Source organism: Pogoniulus pusillus, chromosome 2, assembly GCF_015220805.1.
Source record: "Pogoniulus pusillus isolate bPogPus1 chromosome 2, bPogPus1.pri, whole genome shotgun sequence".
Classification (NCBI taxonomy): Eukaryota; Metazoa; Chordata; class Aves; order Piciformes; family Lybiidae; genus Pogoniulus; species Pogoniulus pusillus.
Genome location: NC_087265.1, coordinates 21,928,690 through 21,952,702, shown reverse-complemented (window position 1 = coordinate 21,952,702; position 24,013 = coordinate 21,928,690). Strand labels below are relative to the sequence as shown.

Genomic DNA, 24,013 nt, shown 5'->3' with positions numbered 1-24,013 from the left:
TCTAAGGAATAAACGTTTTGCTCTGAGGGTGGGAAGACAGTGGCCCAGGCTGCCCAGAGAGGTGATGGAAGCATCACCTCTAGGAACATTCCAGGTCAGGTTGGATGGGGCTTTGAGCAGACTGATTTAGGTGAAGATACGTCTGCTCAGTACAAGGCGGTTGGATCTTTAATGATTCCTTCCAATCTGCATCATTCCATGATTCCATAATCCTTATGTCTGCTTTAATATATTTGAAAGGTACAATCTAGAAAGGTGAAGTCTTTCTCAAAATGTAAACAAGTCTTTGAAATGGTAGATGGATTGGAAGGAGAGATGCTGGCCTAAATAAATTGGAAAGAAAAGACAAGCAGTGACAGAAGGTGAGTGTTATAAGTGTGTTATTTACCCAGTGCTTGACACTTTTTTGCTTTACTCTGAAACAACAGATGCAATGTTCTTGCTGAGTCCTTGGGCTATTGGAGGAGCCAAGCTGCAAGCCTAGCCAAGCCAAGCCTATCTCAGCTTACTTGCTGCTCCAAAGTACATCACACAATTCTAGCAGCTACCCGAGTTTTAATGTGAGCAGCCCATGGGAAATTGATATACCTAAGAATGAAAAATTAAATATTTTTACTGCCTTTATTATGACATTTATTCAAGAAAAGGAGCAGATGTTTGCATGTTCACCTGTGTTACTAGCCAGGCAGACACAGGAAAGTGTCAACGTAGAAGCAGGGTAACTTCCGTTAATGGGGTGTTCAGCCCACTGCTACATCCTGCGTCTCCCATAACGACTGGGACCTAAAAACAGAACCTGTGTTTGGAGACCACTTACACAGCTGTGCTAAAGCATCTGCAGTGCTACAGGTGGAAAGAACTGGGAGCTGTTTAAACCCTGTGCTCTTTGCACACTTGTCTGCAATGACAAATTCCAAAAGGTCCAAGTGTTTAACCTACTTGCTCTGCTCTTGCATAGTGCAACTCACATCTACAGGCAGGACTGCTGGTGCATGGAGTACAGACAATACCTAGAGAGTAAAGTCAATAAAAACTATTAGTTAGAACAGGAAGATATCAAACTGGAACTGAAACTGGCAGGTAGTGACACACCATATTACTTCTGTGTGGAAGGCTGATATTACTGGTTCTCAGCAGTCTATGGAGTTTACAGGTTTCCTGTCACAACTGCACTTGTTTGATCTATATACTGCATTGGAGGTTTGTGGTGCTTATGTATTTTATATGACAAGACTCTACATAAATATTTTGCAATGTGTGTTTCAGTCCCATGAGCAGTTTTCAAACTCAGATTTAACGCTCCTAGATTGAAGGAGTCAGGGAAGGATTTAGGCACCAGAAGAGAGATTTGGATAGAATTTTGTTTCAGAATCTGTGACCCAAACCATCACACTTACCCTGTCACTTAGACATTTACAAAGCATAAATGCTTTCATTTTCAACATTAAAGCTTAGCCCCTCTGTAGAGCTAGTCAGGCAATAAAACATAGGTTTTCTGAAATCACACAAGTGATTCATAGTGTGTAAGCAAAAGCAGCTGAGTCCAACAGATCATTCATTACTCTGTCATTGTTCTTGCTCCTTGCTGTAGTATCTGAGCCCTTCACAACTATTTCACCTACTTACTTGTGCTCCACCTCTTGCAAATAGCAGAGTAACTACCCTTACCAGTTTTAACCATTAATAGAAATGCAATACATTAAAATATAACAACATCAAAGAAGATAGGGAAGAGTTTCAAAATATCATGATAACTTTTCAGTCATAAGCAGCTTCTAATACAAACCTAATACCATGTTTTTCCTTTTAAAAATGTCTCATTATAGATTTACTCAAGATCAGAGAGGTGCCTTGGAGAAGGGCAGGAACTCTACCACTGTTTCATGTCAATCTTCAAAATGTTCCAGCCAAAAAAACCCTCAAAGCAAACTGAAGAATAAGCACAATTATGTCTAAAGCAACTGAATTTATTTCTATAACAGGAATTTGTTCTGGCTTTTGTAAAAATTCCACACATATTGCTGGAAGTTTTTGCCTTGCTAGTCATAAGTCAAATTCAGTAACAAGAATAAAAATCAACGTTCTCAGCAAATACATGTTTAAATTTTTGCAAGTATCTGAAATAATGCTTCAGTCATTTAATACTTTAACACTTTATGGGCTAATTCTGACCCCACATTCATTTCACAGTATTGTGAGTAACTTCAATGGAGTTAAGTTAGCTTGCATAACCTAAAATAATTCTGATTAAACAAACCCAGTGTCTACTTTCTCTTTATAGCAATAGACCTATCTTTTAATCCACGACTGAAACAATCACACTTGACAAGTGATTACTCTTTGACAAGCATTATGCTTTCTTTAGTGCAAAAACAGATTTAAAAAAAGAATAATTGCATAATAAAGTAAACTTGAATCTTGTCTTCTTTTTAGTCATTATGAGCTATACACCCACACAGTCTGTTCTGTCCTGTTTCAGTCATTACATGCAATCAAACTACAATTTAAGAGCCTGTATCAAAGTAAAAGGTAGTGTTTATTAACACGGATAAGGAATACATAATAAAAATATAAGCAGTTTAATAATATGTAATCAAAATAATTGGTACAGTAAATACATTTAAGTAGTGTACACTAAAGGCTGTCATTCAGTGGTAAGTAGTTGTTTACTTCACTTTTCTGTAAAATCACAGTTGTGTTCTTCCAGGGCTGATCTCCCCATCCCAGTATTTTACTGACTCTTTCTTTCTTTTCTTCTTGATTTTTATTGATCTTCTTTCACCTTTTTTCTTGTTGAATCCTACAGGTGAAATGAAGAAAACAGGGTTGGATGCTGACTAATGCATTTGAGATTATTGGAAAGAAGATGTGAGCCTTGTTTTCAAGAAATACTCTTTTAAAAAGAACGTTGTCTTACCTAAAAGTTGTCATATGCCTGACCAGTGCCAAGTTGTCTCATTTCTGTTCTTGTACGCTATATTTTACTGTCCTATTTTCTCACTCTAGCTCCATGTCTCTTCTGATTTTCATTTTCACTTTTCTATGACTTTCAACTACTATCAGGCAATACTTACTACCGGAAGTTGCAAGAGTGTTTCAGCCTTCATAATATTTACCTCTCATGATTGTCTCTGGCAGTATCACTTCCCATACCTTTCTTGCAGATCCTCAAACATGACTTTCTGGAGGTGAAATTATTTTCATTCCCACCGCAACCACTGTAGCTAAATGGGCGACATCTTCCAGTTGTGTAGTTGTAGAAAAATCTTAATTCTTTGGCTCTACAAAGTCCTCTGTCCATACCAGTCATGCACAAAGATGGGATAGGGGATGGTTCTAGAAACAGCAAGAAAACCAAGGTTAGAGATAGCACTGCAGTTCACCAGTTTTCTGTTTTCTTGATGTTATTACATTGATATTTATAGAAATTTTTCTTGCAAATGTAACTTTGCTCTCCTGAAAATACAGGCTGCTTTACAGAAACAGCTGTCTTTTTACGATTACAAAAAGTACCACAGCAAATGTTATTGACTTTGAATTCCAAAAGCCGGCAAAAACTTTCCAGAAAGAAAGGTTTCCTACATTTTTAGTGATAAATGTGTAGTTATTTCTGTGACAAATATGTAGTTATTTCTGTGACAGGAGATAGTGTTCAAATTTGATTAGAGAAGTTTAAGTGAAGTACTTGTAGAAAGTGAAATAATTTAAATTGGTCATCTTTCAAAAGATGGTAAATATTAATACTCATTAATGAAGTGAATTTTCCTAATTCTTGCTAGACATTGTGAAGTCAAGCAGAAGGTAACCCAGCATTTCCCATGTAAGACTCAATACCTTAATACTGAGTTTGTTGTATGAATACAGAAAGCTTGACTAAAGAGACAGAAGTCAGTCTGTTAGAAAACACTGAGCAATTTTCAAACAATAGCTTGTAACTCCTAGAATAACAAAGGATTGCACGTGAAGATAAGTGCACAAAGCGACTGAGATGCTAGTGCTTCAGTGATGCTGTGAGGTTTTTACCATTCCAAGGAGTAGGCTGATGGTTTGTTTCTTCAGTGTCGCTGCAAGTGACAGTATGAGAACTGAAACACTGGAAGATGAACCTGTAGGGCACTGGAACAAGTTCAAGAAGCAAATCCATGACAGAATTCCCAACCTTGGAGAAACTTTCTTATCTATCAGTCTGGAGTGACTCATATACAAAATTAGAACTGATACAATTGCTGCACAAGATGCAAGAAACTGAAGGAGAGCCATTATATCATCAGTTATGAGGGAGCCAAAGGAGTGCCATTTTGCTTCAAAGCAGATAGGGAAGAGCTTCAAAATATCCTGCTAACTTTTCAGTCATAAGTGGCAGGTGCTTCTAATATGAAACCTAATACCTTGTTTTATATTTTTCCTTTTAAAAGGAAGGATTGAGACAGTTGAGGTCTGAACACACAGAAGTGGAATGTAAGGCTGTTCAGATGGCCTTCTTTACAAAGTCAGGTATAAGTGTTTCAGATTAAAAAAGCAAGTAAACATTTTAGGAAGAATGTGGGTTGCAATAGAGCTGAAGGCGTCCTTCTGTCACAAAAGCAGGAACAGATGAGTTGCTGAAAGCAAGAAATTATAAATTAACTTAGGCGTTTCAAATGGATGACAAGGAAATACCCCAAAAGAATGTGCTGCATCTTGCGTGTCTTACACATTGCACCTGCCAAAAAAGGTTCATATGCCAAATATAACAGCTGAACTGGCATGGTGAGAAAGCATGAAGAATTGCCATGAAAGAAACAAAAACTGATCTGATCCATGGAAAGCTAAGACAGTAAAATTAAAATAATACACTTGAAACTGTATTAGCAACATTGTACAAAAAAGAATTCAGAAGTGCATGAGTTGGTGGGGTTTGGCCTTTTTGTTTGGTTTTCTTTTTTTTTTTTTTTTTTTAGAGAAGGAGTAAATTACTTGAAGGTTATAAAATAAGTATTACTGTGGCACAATTGTAAGAGCAAAACTCACTCTGGATCCAGAGAAAGACTTCTCAATTCCTATTAAATCCACAGTTTTATTTACGACGAAGGTGGCTGTCAAATGAACTAATGCAATGCTTTTGATATCACAAAGTGAGGACTCCTGTGCATGGAATTTTATCTGTCTCTCTGTAGAGAATGATAGCTTTCAAAGCATATGTTCAGCATCATTAAACCAAAATGTTTAGCTCTGCTAACCTGACAGTTTCTGAACCTAAAAAGAATAAAGCAGAAAGGCTTACCAGAGATAAAAGGGCCAAAGAGCAGAAGCTAATTACATAACAGAATTTAAATATAGGCTTCATAAGGTAAGTTACTTATCTTGTGTGTAGAATTTTCAGAGAGGCTCCACAGTCACCTCAGGAAGGAGTTTTCACAACTGTAAGCTTTAGGGTAGACGTGAAGCCAGTGATGTGGTTACTGCTGAATAAGAACTATCTATGCATGTATGATCCAACTGACAGAGCATCATCCACATGCTATTCAGAATCACTCTTGTACTCCTTCTAAAAATGTTGTTGTTCTTTTTCAAAGTCAGTTTCCCAGGAGAAGACATTTAAGTGCCTCATGCCGTGCCACTGATACTGTGCTCTGTGCACATCTGCAAGAGATCCTGCCTGCACCTCTACAAACCTCCATGCCAAGAGGAACCATGATCAAGGCAGAGATTGTCTGCCTCTTTCCCAGCACTATGGGAAGATCTAGAAGCCCCTCAATGGCTGAGCAGTTCCAACACTGCCACAAAGGAACCAGAAACTACCTTAAAATTTCTACTCCCCTGCAGTGAGTAGAACAGACTTTCCCTAGGGCTCTAGGCTACCTATTTGTAAGTGTGGCAAAGCCTTTTTATGGCTAAACTTTTCCAATTTTTCTGATTCTCCTAAATGAATGAATTGCTCCTAAGCATCCTTGTGAAGATTTTTCCAACTGAATTGGAACTCATATTTAACTAATTTGTATATAGTTGTGAGCAGGGCTTTCCAGAAATAACTACATTTTATAATCCCTGCTTCATTAATTGCCCCAACTAAATCACCTTGTAACCAATTTCAGCTGGAGCTTGGGAACTGGAACTACCCCACCACTAGATTTGCCAGATCGTCTCAAATGGGCTTTATGCTTTACAGTGACCAAAATACAGGATAACATTCTGTTACATTTCTCTTAATTCTTTTTCTTCATGGTGCAGATGTTTGGACTCATTTTGGTGAGAGAATAAAACCCAAAACTTCAATACTTGATATTTTGTTTCTAGAAAAAAAATAGGGAAACTAATGATGAGAAACAAGTAGTAGATAAAAAGGCCATTGTTCCAACCTATACAAAGTATAGATATAGAATCATAGAATCAACCAGATTGGAAGAGACCACCAAGATCATCCAGTCCAACCTATCCCCCAGCCCTAGCCAGTCAACTAGACCACAGCACTAAGTGCCTCATCCAGGCTTTTCTTGAACACCTCCAGGCAAGGTGCCTCCACCACCTCCCTGGGCAGCCCATTCCAATGCCAATCACTCCCTCTAGGAAGAACTTCCTCCTAACATCCAGCCTATACTTTCCCCGGCACAATTTGAGACTGTGTCCCCTTGTTCTATTGCTGGTTGCCTGGGAGAAGAGGCCAACTCTCACCTGGCTACAATGTCCCTTCAGGTAGTTGTAGACAGTAATAAGATCACCCCTGAGCCTCCTCTTCTCCAGGCTAAACAACCCCAGCTCCCTCAACCTCTCCTCATAGGGTTTGTGCTCCAGGCCCCTCACCAGCTTTGTTGCCCTTCTCTGGACACATTCCAACACCTCAACATCTCTCTTGAATTGAGGGGCCCAGAACTGGACACAGTACTCAAGGTGTGGCCTGACCAATGCTGAGTACAGGGGAAGAATAACCTCTCTTGTCCTACTGACCACACTGTTCCTGATGCAGGCCAGGATGACATTGGCTCTCTTGGCCACCTGGGCACACTGCTGGCTCATCTTCAGCCTACTATCTATCAGTACCCCCAGGTCCCTTTCCTCCTGGCTGCTCTCCAGCGCTCAGTCCCCAGCCTGTAGTGCTGCTTGGGGTTGTTGTGGCCAAAGTGTAGAACCCTGCACTTGGCCTTGTTAAGTCTCACCCCATTGGCCTCTGCCCACCTATCCAGCCTGTCCAGATCCCTCTGCAGGGCTCTCCTACCCTCCAACAGATCAACACCTGCTCCTAGCTTGGTGTCATCTGCAAACTTACTGATGCTGGACTCAATCCCCTCGTCCAGATCATCAATAAAGATGTTGAACAGGACTGGGCCCAGCACTGATCCTTGGGGAACACCACTAGTGACTGGCTGCCAACTGGATGTGGCACCATTCACCACCACTCTCTGGTCTCTGCCATCCAGCCAGTTCTTGACCCATATCAGAGTGAATCTGTCCAAGACACGAGCTGCCAGCTTTGCCAGGAGCTTCTTGTGGCAGATGGTGTCAAAGGCTTTGCTGAAGTCAAGGCAGACTACATCCACAGCCTTCCCCACATTCACCAGGCAGGTAACCTGATCATAAAAGGAGATCAGGTTGGTGAGGCAGGTCCTGCCCTTCCTAAACCCATACCGGCTGGGCCTGATCCCTTGGCCATCCTGTAGGTGCTGTGTGATGGCACTCAAGATGACCTGTTCCATGACCTTGCCTGACACTGAGGTCAGGCTGACAGGTCTGTAGTTTTCTGGCTCCTTACGACCCTTCTTGTGGATGGGTATCACATTGGCAGCTTCCAGTCTTCAGGAACCTCTCCAGTGAGCCAGCACTGCTGAAAAATGATGGAGAGTGGCTTGGCCAGCTCAGCTGCCAGCTCTCTCAGCATCCTAGGATGGATCCCATCTGGTCCCATGGACTTGTGAGGATCCAAATGTCTCAGCAGGTCTCTTACTTCTTCCTCATGGATTAGAAGGGGACTATACTGGTCCCTGACTCCATCTGTCACTTCAGGAGTTCATCTGTCCTGGAGACAACCTGCTAATAAGGACTGGAGGTTGTCCTTGGCCCTTCTCTTGCCATTCAGATATTTATAGAAACATTTTTTATTTTCCTTGACAGCTGTGGCCAGCCTGAGCTCCAAATGGGCTTTTGACTCTCTATTTTTTTTTTCTACAAGACCTAGCAACTTCCTTGAACTTTTCCTGAGACACCTCTTCTCGTTTCCAAAGGTGATACACTTTCTTTTTAATCTTAATTCCTTCAGCATTATAAGTATTGTATCTTAGCCTTCACTACTACCTAAACAAACTTTGAATGTGCATGGTTTAAGATTTAATCCTTCTCATAGACCATTTTCTTGAATCCCAGACAGCCTGCTCTGTGTTGTAAACAGATGTCATAATCGTACTTCAGAATCTCTCAGACAAGCATACTCAGATATAGACTCATATTTATCAAAAATCATCCCAACTTTGCATTGCAACAATACTCATTATCGCTCAGGCTCAGCTGGGATTGTGTGACAATGAAATGCTACTTGGTCACAAAATGTCTGAAGTGATCTTGGTGAGCTGGATAGGGAACAATGCTTGCTGCACTCTCTTTTGCTAGACATGGGCATTTAACACTCTCAAAAGTTTGGGGTTTTGGTATACGCAGACCTCAATATCTCATTTCTGGTTGAAGCAAAGAGAAAATAAAAGAATCTTCAAGTAGACAAGCTATTAGAAAAATGAGTCATCTGCTGTTGACAGTACTCTATAGGTATAAATTGATGTGGCTCCATTACAGCAAATCGGATTGTGTCAATTTATATCAGTAAAAGATATGGCCCTGACTTTGAGCAGTTATAACAGGAACTGCTCTCTGTGCCATCCCATATGTGCCAAGTTGAAAATGGACTTTTGATCCTGCATCCCACTTAGATCTCAAAAATGGAATGTAAAGTGCAGCACTCTAAATTTCCTAACATAAATTGTTAGATATAATCTAAAAATGAAAGGTTTGATATACCTTACCTGTAGTTATTTTAGATCTTGCAGCAGAATAAGACCAGAACAATCTTCAGTCTCTAAAGAAAGCTCATTGTTGAGAGGCAGTGCTAGATGTTTCATGTTTATATACAGAGGGGGGGAAAAAACAGCTTTGCTTTGTTCTGCCACAGAAGTTTTATTTTCCAAAGGTCAAGAATTTTGTTGCAAATGTATTCATCTGGCATCATTACAGAGTTATGTATAGCACCAGTAATATTTAATATTTATTGAATCAAGACTAAATAGCATTTCATTTGTGAGGTAAAGTATTCTATAAGAAATAGCTCCTTGCAAATTTTATTTTTACTGGTGGCCAAGTGTCTAAAAACAGAAGATCTAGAGCTAGGCCAGTATACACACAAACTAGATATTACAGTGGCAGACCAGCTACTTGGCCTGCACTTGAGAAGATGGACATCCACCTTTTTGTCCCAAACAGCCCATCCTGGAATAGCAGGATAGAGGCTATGTTACCCACATCTCCGGAGAAATCTGTTGTTACTTTTTGTCCTACCCTTTCCTCCCCTGTAGTGTGACTGCACAGAAACACAGGTTTTAGCTCATCCCTAAAAAAGTATGGGCTGATAAACAGAATGACAGCAAGCGGATGCATGGGTCAGGCTAGGGCAAGACAGACAAAGATTATTTAGTAAGGAAGAATTTATGAGGTCTTCAGACTTTCCACTGAAATGCTGGCCCTTCCAACATCACATTTCTTGCCTGACTGATCTAGCTACACTGACTCCACTCACCCTTGTTCCCTGACCCTTTCTTCTACCAACCTTCAGTTTTTCTATTTCTCTTATGTTCACCTCCCCATCCCCAAATATGCTATACTGGAAAATTCACCAGTGCTGACACATCCAAGAACCCTTCGATTTCCTCTAAGAAAGCATAGTGAATCATGCCCTTTTGCTTGTAGAGATTAGTTGTTTGGGGGATTAATGTGATGAGAGAAAACCTTCAGGGAATGTGTAGGTTCTTTTGAACCTAGACTCATTACCAGGCCTTAAATCATTTGAATATTTTTCAATAAAAGAAGTTGGCAAAAGCTTTATGGTTTCATATTCACAGTCATTTTAATAACAGAGTGTATTGATGCTTTGTATGTGGTAAATGAACAATCCAACTATCACAGAAAATTACCTCAACCCAACAGGACGTGTGGATCACAGCAGAGAAGAACAGAATACAACACGCATTTGAGCATTATTAGTCATACCATAACACAGGAATGCCATCCTACATGCCCACTATGTTACAGATATATAAAACAAAAGCTTTAATGAATCTGTAAGCCACCACTCAATCCCCAAAAGTACAAGTGTAAATGCAAAAAAACAACAGAAATACTTGGTAAGAATGCTCAGGCTTTCCCCAACTGTTCCTTGTTTCCTCTTGCATAACTGTGGATCACAAAAATGACATGGCCTCAAATTCAATCACCCTCTGCAGTGTGAGCAAGTACCAGCAATCTATAGTGGGCACTGTTAGAACTAGCCCTCTACAGTAAACATCCAGTAAACAGTGCAAAAATCCATTAAGACAGACACAAAATTAATCTACAATCACTTTGACTATGCTCAAACCAAGATCTGAGTTTAATGCCTCAGTGAAAATAAAAATTAATTATTATAAATATATTGTGCCATATTCCAAAACCCAAAGATGATCCTTTTTAAGTGGATAAAAGGAGTTTTAAATCAATTGCCAATTAGAACTGAATGATAATATTAACTTTGATCAGAAGAACTATGAATCTTTGTCCTTAAATTTTTGTATTTATCAGACCTTCAGAAAGTGCACACATTCAGAAGGGAACAGGATATGATCAGTTTTCTACTTTCTGATGTTTATGGGAGATCTGTAAGTAGCATATATTTCTTTGTTTTGATTTTCTTTGCTTAACACAACAATTGATATAGAGGGAAGCCCATTCTTTGGTGTCAGGTGTGTAGGAAAAAGGGTGAAAATAGCAAAGCAATTCACAGTGCATTTAGGAGTCTGTGAACTAAGAATTGCCAAAGTGAATTCTTACCAAAAAAAAAAGGAAACTGGTTGCCCTCTGCCTTTGGGAAACTGCTGTTTGGAGTGTTAGACTTCTCATTTGGAGCAGTTGGCAACAAATTTACTGAAAGACAGAAGAAAGAGTGGAACAGGAAGTGTTTGGTTATCTAGACACAATAAGTTATGAATGGTATCCATTCACCTTGCTCCATGTGATGGTTTGGGTGTTTCTCGCCCCCCCACACTTTAGAAATCACCTAGACTAGACTCAGCCAGCTCTGGAAATGGAATGAAGCATTTATATTTACAGCTTAGCACAATATGCAAGCAGATATTTACAATATATACAGTTATATACAGAAATATGCAAGGTAAAAGGTAACACAGAACACAACTCCCCTCCCACAAACCTGAGTCCCCAGGAGGGGCTCCAAACTGCCCTTCCACCTTCTCCCACTCCTCTCTACCTTACCCCAGACATTGCCTTGTGCCCAAGGAAGAATGGAGGGTCAGCCAGGGGAGTTAGGGAGCAGGTGGATTAATCAGATTAGGTTAGAGAGAGGGAAATGCAGCTCAAAGCCTGGACAGAGAGCAACTGCTTTATCTATGTTTGGATTCTTGCTCTTATACCTCTCAACAAGCCTATAAGTACAGCAGACATCACCATTGTTTCCCTTTCACAGCCTGTAATCTAGTTCTTCTCACCAAAACATTCTAGCTAGCTTCAAACTAGCACAATTAGTATCACTAAAAGTCAGAATTTCTCTATGTCTGAAAGGTATAGGAAACTGAACCACTGAGGCAACTTTGGGATGGACTCCTCTTTAATTTTTCTGATATAAAATTTAAATCCAATATGATATTTATATTCCTAGCAGACATTATAACCTTTGCAATTGCAATCCTTTTTCAAAATATGTCTGTGGTGGAGGGGCTGCAGCCCAAAACAGAGGCCTCCCTGTGCCTCTACATGCCTGGACATGTTTTTCTGCCAGGACCCATGGTAGCAAACAGGTTGTGTAACACACACACCCCCAGTCCATGTATCCCTGGGGTCTGCCCAGGTGATCTCTGTATTTGGGAGGGTCCAGGCAAACAGCTCCTGCCTGGTAACGCTTGGCTTACTGCCAACCTGATTGGTCACTTTGGATGGCCAAACGGGCCACGAATCTCGGCCCACAGTCTATAAAGAGGGTTGCAAAGGTGCACCACGTGTTCAGAGTGTTCAGACTTAGCTGTTCAGACTCAGCTCTCTAACCCTGCCTGCAGCACAGCTCAGCTCTCTGATCCACATAGCAGCTCTGACCTGCAGCTGAAGCGCTTAGCTGCTCACACTAACATGCTCGGAAGCCAAAGCACTGCTCTGATGCTCACTGAGGCTTAGACCTCTTACTTTGATCTCAACTCACAGTTAACCTGTCTGCATACCTTTAGAAGCAGAGCACATTCAAGCCTGCACCTGATACGTACGGGGAGCCGATAGCCCCCTAAGCCTAGAGCCAGCTGTGCATACTGGCCACCTATCTAGCATTTATCTACGGAGCACAGGCTCCTAGCTTTGTCCTGGTAAGAAGGACCAGGACGGCAGACCTTTTAGATTGCCTGCAAACCCACAAACACAGCCTGCTAGCTGTGAAAGGACCGTGCCAGAAGCTGCGCAGACAAATCCTTCTCCTGTTCCTTGAATCCTGCCAGCTGATCATCCCTGGACATGCAGCATCCAGAAAACCAGCAGCATCGAGGCAGAGACCACCTCACACCAGGAGAAAAGGTTAGAGAAAACCTGTTTACCCAGAAACTGGGAAGACTTATAATTTCCTCGCAAGCTGGGAAGATTCCAGCCTCACAGAGACCCTGACGCAGGGTACAGGCTGTGACACAACCCTGGGAGGGTGATTATTAATAATAGCAAGACTTCTAAGTAAGCTTTGATTCCTTTGTAATATAAGTTGCCTCTGCCTTAGAGCAGACACAGTTTCAGCCCCTGCTGGGCAAACAGCATAGTCCCAAGGCAACACTAAGCCTAAGGGAATCTTTCTCTCTGTCTATAGTTGATATTTCCAGTTATTAACCAGATCTCTCTATATCATATCCTAATTGTTTTCATAACCTTGCACTAGAATGAATCAGTGGTTGGGGGTGGCTAAGTTTGTAAATATTAATTTTAATAAATATATTTTATAAAAAATTTATACTGCCTCAAATTAATTTCTCACCTCCCCCTAATAAGGGAGGAATACAGAAATCCCCTTCATAACAATGTCTTACTGACAAAAAATTGGCTTTGAAGCCAATTTTGGTAGTACTGACCTCACTGTGCTTACATATTTCAGCTAACATACATCTTCAAATAAATGAGAATACAAGTGGATAAGGCAAGAAGTGTCTGCACTAAGAAAGGGTAACTATAAGCAGCAAATTCTTACCAGAAATCCCAGGGGACTGGTTGGGTTCTTCCACTGGGGAACTACTGTTGACACCATTAGGATGCTCTTCAGCTGGAACAACTGGCAATAAATTTAGTGAAACAAACGTGGAAGGAAAACAACCAGAAAAAAAGACATTAAAAACAATGTCCCTTATTCCTCTCTTTCTTCTTGGGTATTCATACAAATTTACATGGAGGTGTTATTTCAAATTAAAATTATGTGGGAAAAAACCCTGCATTCTGCAACTTTTAATCTGCAAAGTAAAAGTGGAATCAGAGCCCAGAAAGAAATGGTTCAGCGATTGCAGGGGAAATGTACATGGCTCTCTCTATATATAATTTAAAAAAGAATCACAATGGGCTCTTTCCTCTCCTAAATGGGAATAAGCTCAAGTTCCTCTTGCCAAAATGACAGATTAGGAAACAGGCCTGGAAAGAGGCTCACTAGAGACAAATAATACAAAAAGCATTGGGTGGGAAAACGCGTCCACCCCGTGAATAAAATGAAGCACTTTGTGAAGGGGAGAGATGTTATGAAGGTTACTGTACTCTGACACAGAACAATTAACAGGAGCTAGTGGGATGAGGAAGTGGATGAACGATCAGAATGGCTGTTTTGCAGCTGCACAACCAAATCACACATGTATGTATATACTATATATCTCCACACCTATAATTTTTTAAATATATATAATATGTATAAAATTAAGGCAAATATCAGATAAAAAATAATGACACCTCAGAATATCCTGAGTTGCCTTTTTCGCCATGCAAGTGTGCTAGTTTGAAGCTAGCTAGAATGTTTTGGTGAGAAGAACTAGATTACAGGCTGTGAAAGGGAAACAATGGTGATGTCTGCTGTACTTATAGGCTTGTTGAGAGGTATAAGAGCAAGAATCCAAACATAGGTAAAGCAGTTGCTCTCTGTCCAGGCTTTGAGCTGCATTTCCCTCTCTCTAACCTAATCTGATTAATCCACCTGCTCCCTAACTCCCCTGGCTGACCCTCCATTCTTCCTTGGGCACAAGGCAATGTCTGGGGTAAGGTAGAGAGGAGTGGGAAAAGGTGGAAGGGCAGTTTGGAGCCCCTCCTGGGGACTCAGGTTTGTGGGAGGGGTGTTGTGTTTCTATATTACCTTTTAACTTGTATATTTCTGTATGTAGCTGTATATATTGTAAATATCTGCTTGCATATTGTGCTAAGCTGTAAATATAAATGCTTCATTCCATTTCCAGAGCTGGCTGAGTCTAGGCTGGGTGATTTCTAAAGTGGGGGGTGGCAGGTAGCACCCAAATTATCACAGCAAGATACCTTGAAAAGATGACACTTTTTCTATAAGGCTAAGAATAACAAGGATAGCAACTTACAGTTGTTTTGGCATGTAGTCTGGCATTCTTCCAAGCTCTTGAAGTTGTTCTGGTTTCCAAAGCAGCCACCATACTTGAATACTTCACATGATTTGGTTTCTTTGTTATAGAAATACCTGGAAAAATAGCCTCGGCAGACTCCAGGGTCTTTCTCATGAAAGCAGAAGCTGGGCTTTTCTACAAACAATGGCAAATGATGAACAGAGTGGGGGCAGAAAAAAATCAACATACATTCCAACATAACAATAGAACTGGACACACTGTAAAATAGAACAATACACCTGTAACTTTGGACTAAAGACCAAAGCAGCAGCAAAATAACTGCTGCTTTATTGTGGCATTTTTGTTTGATATATAACTTCGCAGTAATATCCTGATGCATTATAGGAATATTTTTATTGCTTTTTCTCCCCTCTTTTTCAGTAGCCTGTCAATCACAGCAACCTGATCTAGTTGGGGATGCACCTGCATACTGCAGAGGGAGTTCAACTAGATGACCTTCAGTGGTCCCTCCCAACTTGGACCATTCTATGATTCTATACCTTGTCAAATAGGGACAAATGATCACAAAGATGTGGATGCTTCACCCCTGGAAGTGTTCAAAGTCCAGGCTGGATGAAGTTTTGAGCAACCTGGTCTAGTAGGAGGTGTCCCTATAAATTGCAAGGGGTTTGGAACTAGATGATTTTTAAGGTCCCTTCCAAATCATGTAATTCTTGTAATCTAGGAACTGTATTCCATACACCACCTATTAGGCAGTAGCAGCTACAGAAATAATTCTTTCATTAAACACTGCATAGTACTGTGAAATGAGAGAAAAATATCATTAGATAGATATTAACTGAAGGTAGATAATGAGTATGTAAAGCAGAATGGAAGACTACGACTAATTCTTAAAACTAGCTGCTCTCCATTAAATCTTACATTGAAATAGTCCTTGCAGAAAAAGGAAATGAATAAAAAAAATTGAGCTCACAGCAAACATTTACAGACAATGTTGAAGAGAGAGGTCATGGAGGCAATATAATCCTAACCATACAAACTAGTATTATACTTCTACATCCCATGTCGTTCTCCAGAGACTCAATACTCAAGATCACATCACTAGAAACAGCAGTAAACATGTGATGGTGTTGATGATAGCCTTGAGTTTGATTTAACAGAGTATGCTCAATTCTAGGTGTCAAACCTAAATATCCTTGTTAGAACATAGATTACCTCAACAAACCAACAGGCAAGTGATTCTTGATGCTTAAGCAGGGCCTAATGAGAAAGGCTGAATATCAGGCATTTAAATTTCTGTAGACGATGTGTCCCTTTAGGGGTGGGAAACTTGCTAGTTCTACTGGAGGAAACATTTAGACTGCTCTCAAAACACACAATAAGAGTTCTGCATCACATCTAATAACACAGTGCTTGAATCTCTGCAGGTTGCTTCTCTCTTTACTGAAGAAATAGAAGGAAAAAAGTGTCACAATGTATTTATTTTGGGGAGAAGAGGTTTCAGCTATCATCTTCAGTGACCACAACTGTCCTCAAAGTCTTTGAAGTCTACAGAAGAACAAGATTAGGAGTCAGAATTCAGTTTTGTCTGACATTGCTGGTTTTGTTAGGAGTGAAGTTCTTTATGTATTGTTCCAAGTTACCAAAACAAGATAAATTCCTTATTGTTGTGTAAGAGTCTTAGATTGCTATGTAAACATAATTACCTTTCTTAATCTTTGCTGTCATCATCTTCTGAGGCAATTCTGCAATACAAACAAAAAGAATTTAGCAGAAGCAAACAGAGTAAGCCTCCTCTTGTGATACTGGTGCTTAGCAATGACAGTGACCACTGAAGAGGAAGATCATAGCATCTGTTCATCTTCTCTCTTCTCGTTACTTGAGAATTACAAAGAATCTGTTATATTGGAAATCTGAGGATATAGACTGTGCCATAGTAGGTCACTATGAATTGAATGGAACCAGGATCCTGCACTATGCAATCTTGCTGGGCAAAAGACAGGTAATTAGCAGACTAACTTAACCCAGCTGTGGTAGCTGCTGATACTGCTGTTCTTCATGTATCTTTAGGGTAGTACAGGCAACAAACTCATTTGTACTGTTCTGTGAGCAATCAGCAGTGATGAAGTTTCTATTGCCATTTTTCATGGAGAAGCCTGAGGTTTGTCATACTTGCTTAAGAAGCTAGATAACTCAATTTGACCCCACATTCCTTCTTAGTAACTGAAAGCAAACCTTCTTCCCTTCTAGGAGACTGCCTAATCATAAAACTACAAATGAGTCCAAAGGGTCCCTGGCTGAGCCAATGTGAAAAAAAAGCTGAAAAGTTTTCAGCAGCTGATAGAGAAAGAAGTGGCTAAAGTTAGCTTACACATTGTCTATTACAGATGTATTTCACAAGGCACACAAAATATCAGCTTCTAGACCTCACCTAAGTCATCTGAATTGCATTGCTCCATAATTTGTATTTTGTACTCATGCTTTTCTTAATGGCATTAAAAAGTGCTGGTTTCTCTAAAACCCTCCTTTGCCTACTGATCTATTGCATATGAGAGAAGGAATAGAGTGGTACAGGTAATGCTTTGCTTGAAACTGTCTGCTGGAAGGCAAATGTAATTAAAGAAATATTATAATGAAGCAATACATTTGTCTGACCCTGGCCATCTCTCTCAGCTATCATAGCTACCCTTAAAAAGATACCAAGAGTAGTAGTTCAGTAGTAGAAGTGTAATACAACTGCTTTCTGCTGCTGATGGCTCTGCTTCAGTGGGTTCATCTTTGGAAGACCTGCCTGTAAGACCTCAGTGAAACCCATGGCCTAGCTTTCTCTGAAACATGAAATGAGAGGAATTTCAAGGGGAAGTGCTAGATTTAAATAATGTGCATTAGTCTACCACACCTTATTTACAAAAAGCTTCTAAGCCATACACCTGAATGACATGGTTACAGCCTCTGTGACTGGGTGAGATGCACTTGCTCTGTCCAGCTGATAAGAGTGGGGTATAGTCATGCTGTGCCCTATCCCAGCTTCGAAGTACCTACTAGCAAGACCTCAGACTGTAAACAACTTGTGCCGGACAGCAGAGCTGCTGCTGTGCCCTTCCTTGTTATGGAACCAATAACAGAAAGACATTTGTAGCCTCACTTTGTCTGTAAATTGTAATTTTAATAAGGTCCTGTCCTCTCCCCCTTAGTAACAATCGCTTCACAGGACAAAATGGAAAGGAGTTTTAACAGTTTATTCTCCACTCATATTCCAGAGCAAGTGTTTCTAACATTGGTCAGAAACACTTTACATAGTGATATACCTTCCGTGGCCTCTGTTTTAAGAGGTGCTGCTGCTGTCTAAAAAGATTTTAGCAATAGCTGTACTGCCCTGGTGTGCTGTAATCCCACCCAGGTTTTTTTGTGGGATTCTCTATTTGTTTATTTTCTTCTGGAACCCACCCGTGTTGTATTTTCAAAGCTAATCTGTCAAGTAGAAATTCTGTTGTGTTACATCCTCCTTTCATCTCTAGGACAGTGTAGCTGACATCCTTAAAAAAGTATCCTTTAAAGATTGGACGTGCACTTCAGAGTGGCATGTCAGTTGTTTGAATGTAGTTCCAGTGCTTCCTATTAGTTGGAGGCTGTGCCTGCAGCATTTAAACCCAAACCCATGACCTAAAGCATGGACATCAGGCCCTTTCACTGAGTGAAATAATTTCACTCAGCTGTTCCCCTAGGCCAAAATCAGCAGCTGTGCATATGATAGCTGCTCTCCTGGCACAGAACAGGAAGAATTTAATGTGAGGGGATACAGGCTTAGGATGTTTTAATCTTACTACAATGTCAACAGTGTCTTTTTGCTTCTGGTTTCAGTAAAAACACCAAATCCACAGCTGAGTTAATTTCTTCTTTGGAAACAAACTGTATTTCTGAGTAAGCTGTTGTGTAAATAGTGGCCATTAGAATTGCTGTCATGTCCAGAATCTTTTATCAGCAGGTATTTTCCCATGCTAGAAACTTAAGTGGAATCATAGAATCGGTCAGGGTTGGAAGGGATCACAAGAATCATCTAGCTCCAACCCCCCTGCCATGGGCAAGGACACCCTACCCTAGATCAGGCTGGCCAAAGCCCCATCCAGCCTGGCCTTAAACACCTCCAGGGACAGGGCCTCAACCCATTCCAGGGTCTCACTACTCTCATGGTGAAGAGCTTTCTCCTTATGTCCAGTCTGAACCTACCCATCTCCAGCTTTGCTTCACTCCCCCTAGTCCTGTCACTCCCTGATATCCTGAAAAGTCCCTCCCCAGCTTTTTTGTAGGCCCTCTTCAGATACTGAAGGGCCACAATAAGGTCACCTTGGAGCCTTCTCTTCGCCAGACTGAACAGCTCCAACTCTTTCAGTCTGTCCTCATGGCGCAGTAGCCCGAGTAGCCCAAGATGTGTATCTACTGCCTTGAAAATTAGGAACTTTGCACTAGCAAAGACACTTGTGATTCTGCTCACATCCAGTAAGCAATGGAGAATACAGGGAATTCCTCTTAAAAGTAGTTTTTTCTTCTCTGAAATAATGACTACTGGGTACATGAGAAAACAAATGCATCTAATTTCTAGGAGAACTTGTGTCAGAACTAGGCATCTAGAATCTGAACAGTCTTAGAGTCTCTCGGAGTGGATAGCCTGTAGTTGGGCTCCCTGAACGCTCCTGTAATGACTTCAGTCAGTTCCATGAATTGCTCATTTTTTTGTCTTTGCATTCAAAAATGTTAAGAAGTTGCTCTGATAGAAGAAGCCTGGCAATTCACTCATGCTGGCTCATTTGTTCCTGTGTTTGTACTTAGTATCAAATACTCTGACTGGTAGCATTATTTCTTCTGAATTTGAATAGGTATTGCAAAACTTCCCTTTACCTTATTTTTATCAATCTTGACCTTCACATTTTTCACAGTGGTAATTATCTGATAATTCTTTATTTTAAAGACTTTCCTATCACTCATACTGCCTTTTCAGTCTGATTTCTACAGGTATTAAATAGTGATTTTCCTCCAGTCATAAATATTGGAAACATTATTAAGATAAACGCAACCATACACTACAAGAGTGCACAGAGTGAGCCAGATTCAACAAATAGAACCTACTGAGTTGTATTTATTCTTTTTTTTTTTTAACCAAATTATGTTGACAAAAGCAGGTTAAGTTATTAGTTTAGTTTATGCCTGATGGCTGACAGTATACTGTGTCTGCCAGCAAACCATTTTATCTGCTGCTATTCAGAGAATACAGAAATAATGAGCCTTTATTGCTCCATAGCAGTTCCTCATAGCAGATTCAATGATTGCTTATATGAAATACTCTATTCGGGCTGAGAATCAAAATGCAGACACTAAATCATGGATGCTACTCATTTTAAATAACATTGTTTTATTCTGCCACTTATATGCAAGTACAGGACTTGGTCCAGAATGTCTTCTCTAGATATTGGTTTTAACATATCTGTTGGAATTAAACCCACAATATTAGTTGAAATAGTTGAAGAACATTATAGATCTTCATTTATGGCACTTGACCACATCTTTTGGACACCTTTAATTTGGAATTCTTTATCCATCACCGCTGCCTTTTTCAGTTTAGACTTCTGGTTTAGCCTTTAAACTGCTATTTAAGACAAACACTCTAAATTACCAGGAAGTCACATGTTTTGGATGAGATTCTGGCAGCTGCAGTCCTGAAAATAACCCTGCTACAAGCATGGCAAATGTGCCGTGGGTCCAGCTGAAATCCAAAACCAGATACCAAAAGCCAGTGTGGCGACAGAAAAAGAAAAGCTATCTTCACATCCTAGACCCCAGGTCTTTCTTACATGCTACTGAAACGCTGCTTAAGAAAAATAAATGTCCATATTTTTTCCTCTTGAAAGATTGCATTCATTAAGCTTTGTGAAGCCATAACTAGAAACAGATTAATCACAATTTTCTAAACAAAACACTGTAGAAGGGGGAAAAAAGTCTTTTAAGAAAAGTTATCTTGGAATGAAATTCCACATTAATTTTTACATTTATATTGCTTCTGTGGAGTTCAGCAGCAAGTTTCATTTATTTCTCTGCTGCAATTTTAATAAGTGTGGAAAGAGGAAAAAAAATCAGTTAAATCCACAATAAAGATTTATGACTCTCAGATGTTATATGACAAAGAAATTAGAATCTAGAAAGACCATTTGTCAAAAGGTACTATGTGAAATATGAACACCACAGTTTTAATACTTTTTAACTTCTTTAAACTATATTAATCTGTCTTGACACTCATAGAAATATTCAGCTTTGAGAGATAAACATCTTCTTAATGACCATAAAGAATAAGCAGCATTAATTAATACTCAAACCCCAAGATTTTGAACAGTTTCTATCAGCTTCTCAAGTGAAGGAGAAACCTGGGATCAAAAATTGGACAATAAAAAACATCTGTTCTGTACAGCAGCTTAGGCCAGCCTCAAAATCCATTTAGTTGTAAGAATGCATTCGAAACAGGGCTCTAGCTAGAAAAGAAGCTTTGTTTCCACACATCCACACATTCCACACATCCACTAAAAAGCCACAAGTCCTGAATGTTTGCACAATGTAAAATAATTCAGATAAATACAACATAGCAGAAACTTAGGAATATACTTGGGAAATAATTAGAGATATCACATCACTGTATTAATAGCAACTGAAGATGGTCTCTACTTCCAAAATTCACATTAGGGATGAAAATCAATCAATGTAGACAAAGAACTATTAAAAAGATAAGAGAATAGGTACTGGCCTGTTACTACACACTTCTTCTGACATTCTTCCAGTGTAAGAAAGTTGTTCTCATTGCCATGGCATCCACCATATTCAAATATTTCACACTCACGGCTGTGAATATTGAAATAATAGCGCATGTGGATTGCTTTGCATGGACCTTCATCCGCTTTCATGGCACAGACTGAATGCCCTAGTTTCAGTGGTGGCAAAACAGCACCTGTAATACAGAGAAGTAGGGTAAGTGTTATGGAGTAAGTTTGCTTTACTGTACAGCAGAACTTCAAAATGGGACTGTTTGCATCTTATGCTAGAGGTACTGCATAGCATCTATCTATAAAGTTCTAAACACGCTAAACATAGATCTAAAGTAAATAAAATTATCACCTGCATTGGAAAACAAATTCCACTTGATCAAATGAGCAGTGTGGTTCCAACTTTTAACCAAAGCAGTTCATACTATAAACTCTAACTCATCATCATAAATCTCTAAATAGTGACAGGAATTAGTAAGTGATTCTGAACAGATATGTTGAGAAAATCTTAGTAGCTGCCAAAGACACAGTGACTATCCCTGCCTAAAAAAAAAAAAAAGAAAAAAAAGTGGTGGGGGAACACGCAAAAGAGTCCTCCTTGTGCTCTCTTCCGTGCACTTCTACTAGTGAACACAGCTCAGACACCTCATGGCAGTGTGGAATGAACTAAGCAAGGCAACCCAGAAGAGGGCACCATTACCCTGTAGGATTACTCTTTACTGGTACATAAACCCAGCTGGTACCAGGGAAAGGTCATCGTGCATAGTTTCACCAAGCTTTGAATCACAGAATTAACCAGGTTGGAAAAGACCTCTGAGATCATCAAGTCAAACCTATCACCTAACCCTTCTAGTTAACTAAATCATAGCACCAAGTGCCTCATCCAGCCTCCTCTTAAACATCTCCAGGGATAGTGACTCTACCACCTCCCTGGGCAGCCCATTCCAATGCCAATCACTCTTGCTGTGAAGAACTTCCTAATACCCAACCTAAACCTGCCCCAACACAGTTTGAGGCTGTGTCCTCTTGTTCTGTCACCAGTTGCCTGGAAGAAGAGACTAATCCCCACCTGGCTATAATATCCTTTCAGGTAGCTGTAGAGAGCAATGAGGTCTCCCCTGAGCCTCTGCTTCTCCAAGCTGAACACCCCCAGCCCCCTCACCAGCCTTGGTGCTCTTCTCTGGACATATTCAAGCACCTCAACATTTTTCTTAAATAGAGGGGCCCAGAACCAGATACAGTACTCAAAGTGTGGCCTAACCAGTGCTGAGTACAGGACAGAAGGACTTTGCTGGTCCTGTTGGTCACACTATTCCTGATACAGGCCAGGATGCCATTGGTGTTCTTGGCCACCTGGGCACGTTGCTGTTTCATATTCGGTTGCCTGTCAACCAGTACCCTCAGGTCCCTCTCTGCTTGGCTGCTCTCCAGCCACTCTGTTCCCAGCCTGTAGTGCTGCATGGAGTTGTTGTGGCCAAAGTGCAGAACCTGGCACTTGGCCTTGTTAAAACTCCTGGCATTGGACTGTGCCCATCTGTCCAGCCTCTTGTGGTGGTTTAGGTGCTACCTGACCCCCCACACTTTAGTAATACCCAGACTAGACTCAGACGGGCTCTGAGAATATAAATGAAGCTATTTATTTACAGCTAGCACAATATACAAGCAGCTATTTACAGTATATACAGCAATATACAAAAATATACAAGCTAAAATGTAATACAGAAACACAACTCCCCTCCCAGAAACCTGAGTCCCCAGGAGGGGCTCTCAACCACCCCTGAACCTTCCCCCTGCCCCTCTCAACCTTACCCCAGTCCTAAGGAAGAATAGAGGTTCAGCCAAGAGGTTAAGGAGATGCAGCTCAGCCAAAGCCCAGCCCGAAAGTGAAGGCAAAATGGCGAAAGTGTTATCTAATGTTTACATTCTTCTTCAGCAAGGCTCTGAGGGAAGGAGACATCACAATTGTTTTCCTTTCATAGCCTATCTTCTAGTTCTTTTCACCAAAACATTCTAGCCTGCTTCAAACTAGCACACCTGCCCAGGTACCTCTGCAGAGCCCTTTTGCCCTCTAACAGATGCACACATGCTCCCAACTTGGTGTTGCCTGCAAAATTACTGATGTTGACTCAATTTCCTCATCCAGATCATTAGGGAAGATGTTAAACAAGGCTGGGCCCAGCACTCATGCCTGGGGGCCACCACTAGTGACAGCTGCCAACTGGATGTGGCTCCATTCACCACCACGCTCTGAGCTTGGCCATTCATCCAGTTCTTAACCCAGCACAGAGTGCCCCTCTGCAAGCCAAGGGCTGCCAGCAAGGCCAGGAGTTTGTTATGGCAGATGCTGTCAAAGGCCTTGCTTAAGTCCAGGTAGACTACATCCACAGCATTCCCCATGTCCACCAG

At 40.6% G+C, this 24,013-nt stretch overlaps 1 protein-coding gene across 4 annotated transcripts in view; it reads right to left on the bottom strand.

Annotated features, from left to right (window-relative positions):
- Nucleotides 1-2,517: 2,517 nt before the first annotated feature.
- TFPI (tissue factor pathway inhibitor) overlaps nt 2,518-24,013 on the bottom strand; it is a 50,833-nt gene continuing 29,337 nt past the window's right edge. For 2 of the 4 annotated variants that reach the window (XM_064158153.1, XM_064158146.1), the window contains exons 3-9: nt 21,592-21,792; nt 16,511-16,549; nt 14,802-14,978; nt 13,433-13,513; nt 11,038-11,130; nt 3,154-3,336; nt 2,518-2,800 (exon numbers count right to left, since the gene is read on the bottom strand). In XM_064158153.1, the coding sequence (XP_064014223.1) occupies nt 2,688-2,800; nt 3,154-3,336; nt 11,038-11,130; nt 13,433-13,513; nt 14,802-14,978; nt 16,511-16,549; nt 21,592-21,792 (887 nt within the window). In that variant the 3' untranslated portion in view covers nt 2,518-2,687. Of the gene's footprint in view, nt 2,801-3,153; nt 3,337-10,052; nt 10,406-11,037; nt 11,131-13,432; nt 13,514-14,801; nt 14,979-16,510; nt 16,550-21,591; nt 21,793-24,013 lie in introns of those variants that run through there. The other 2 variants (XM_064158162.1, XM_064158167.1) reach the window with 2 other exon arrangements.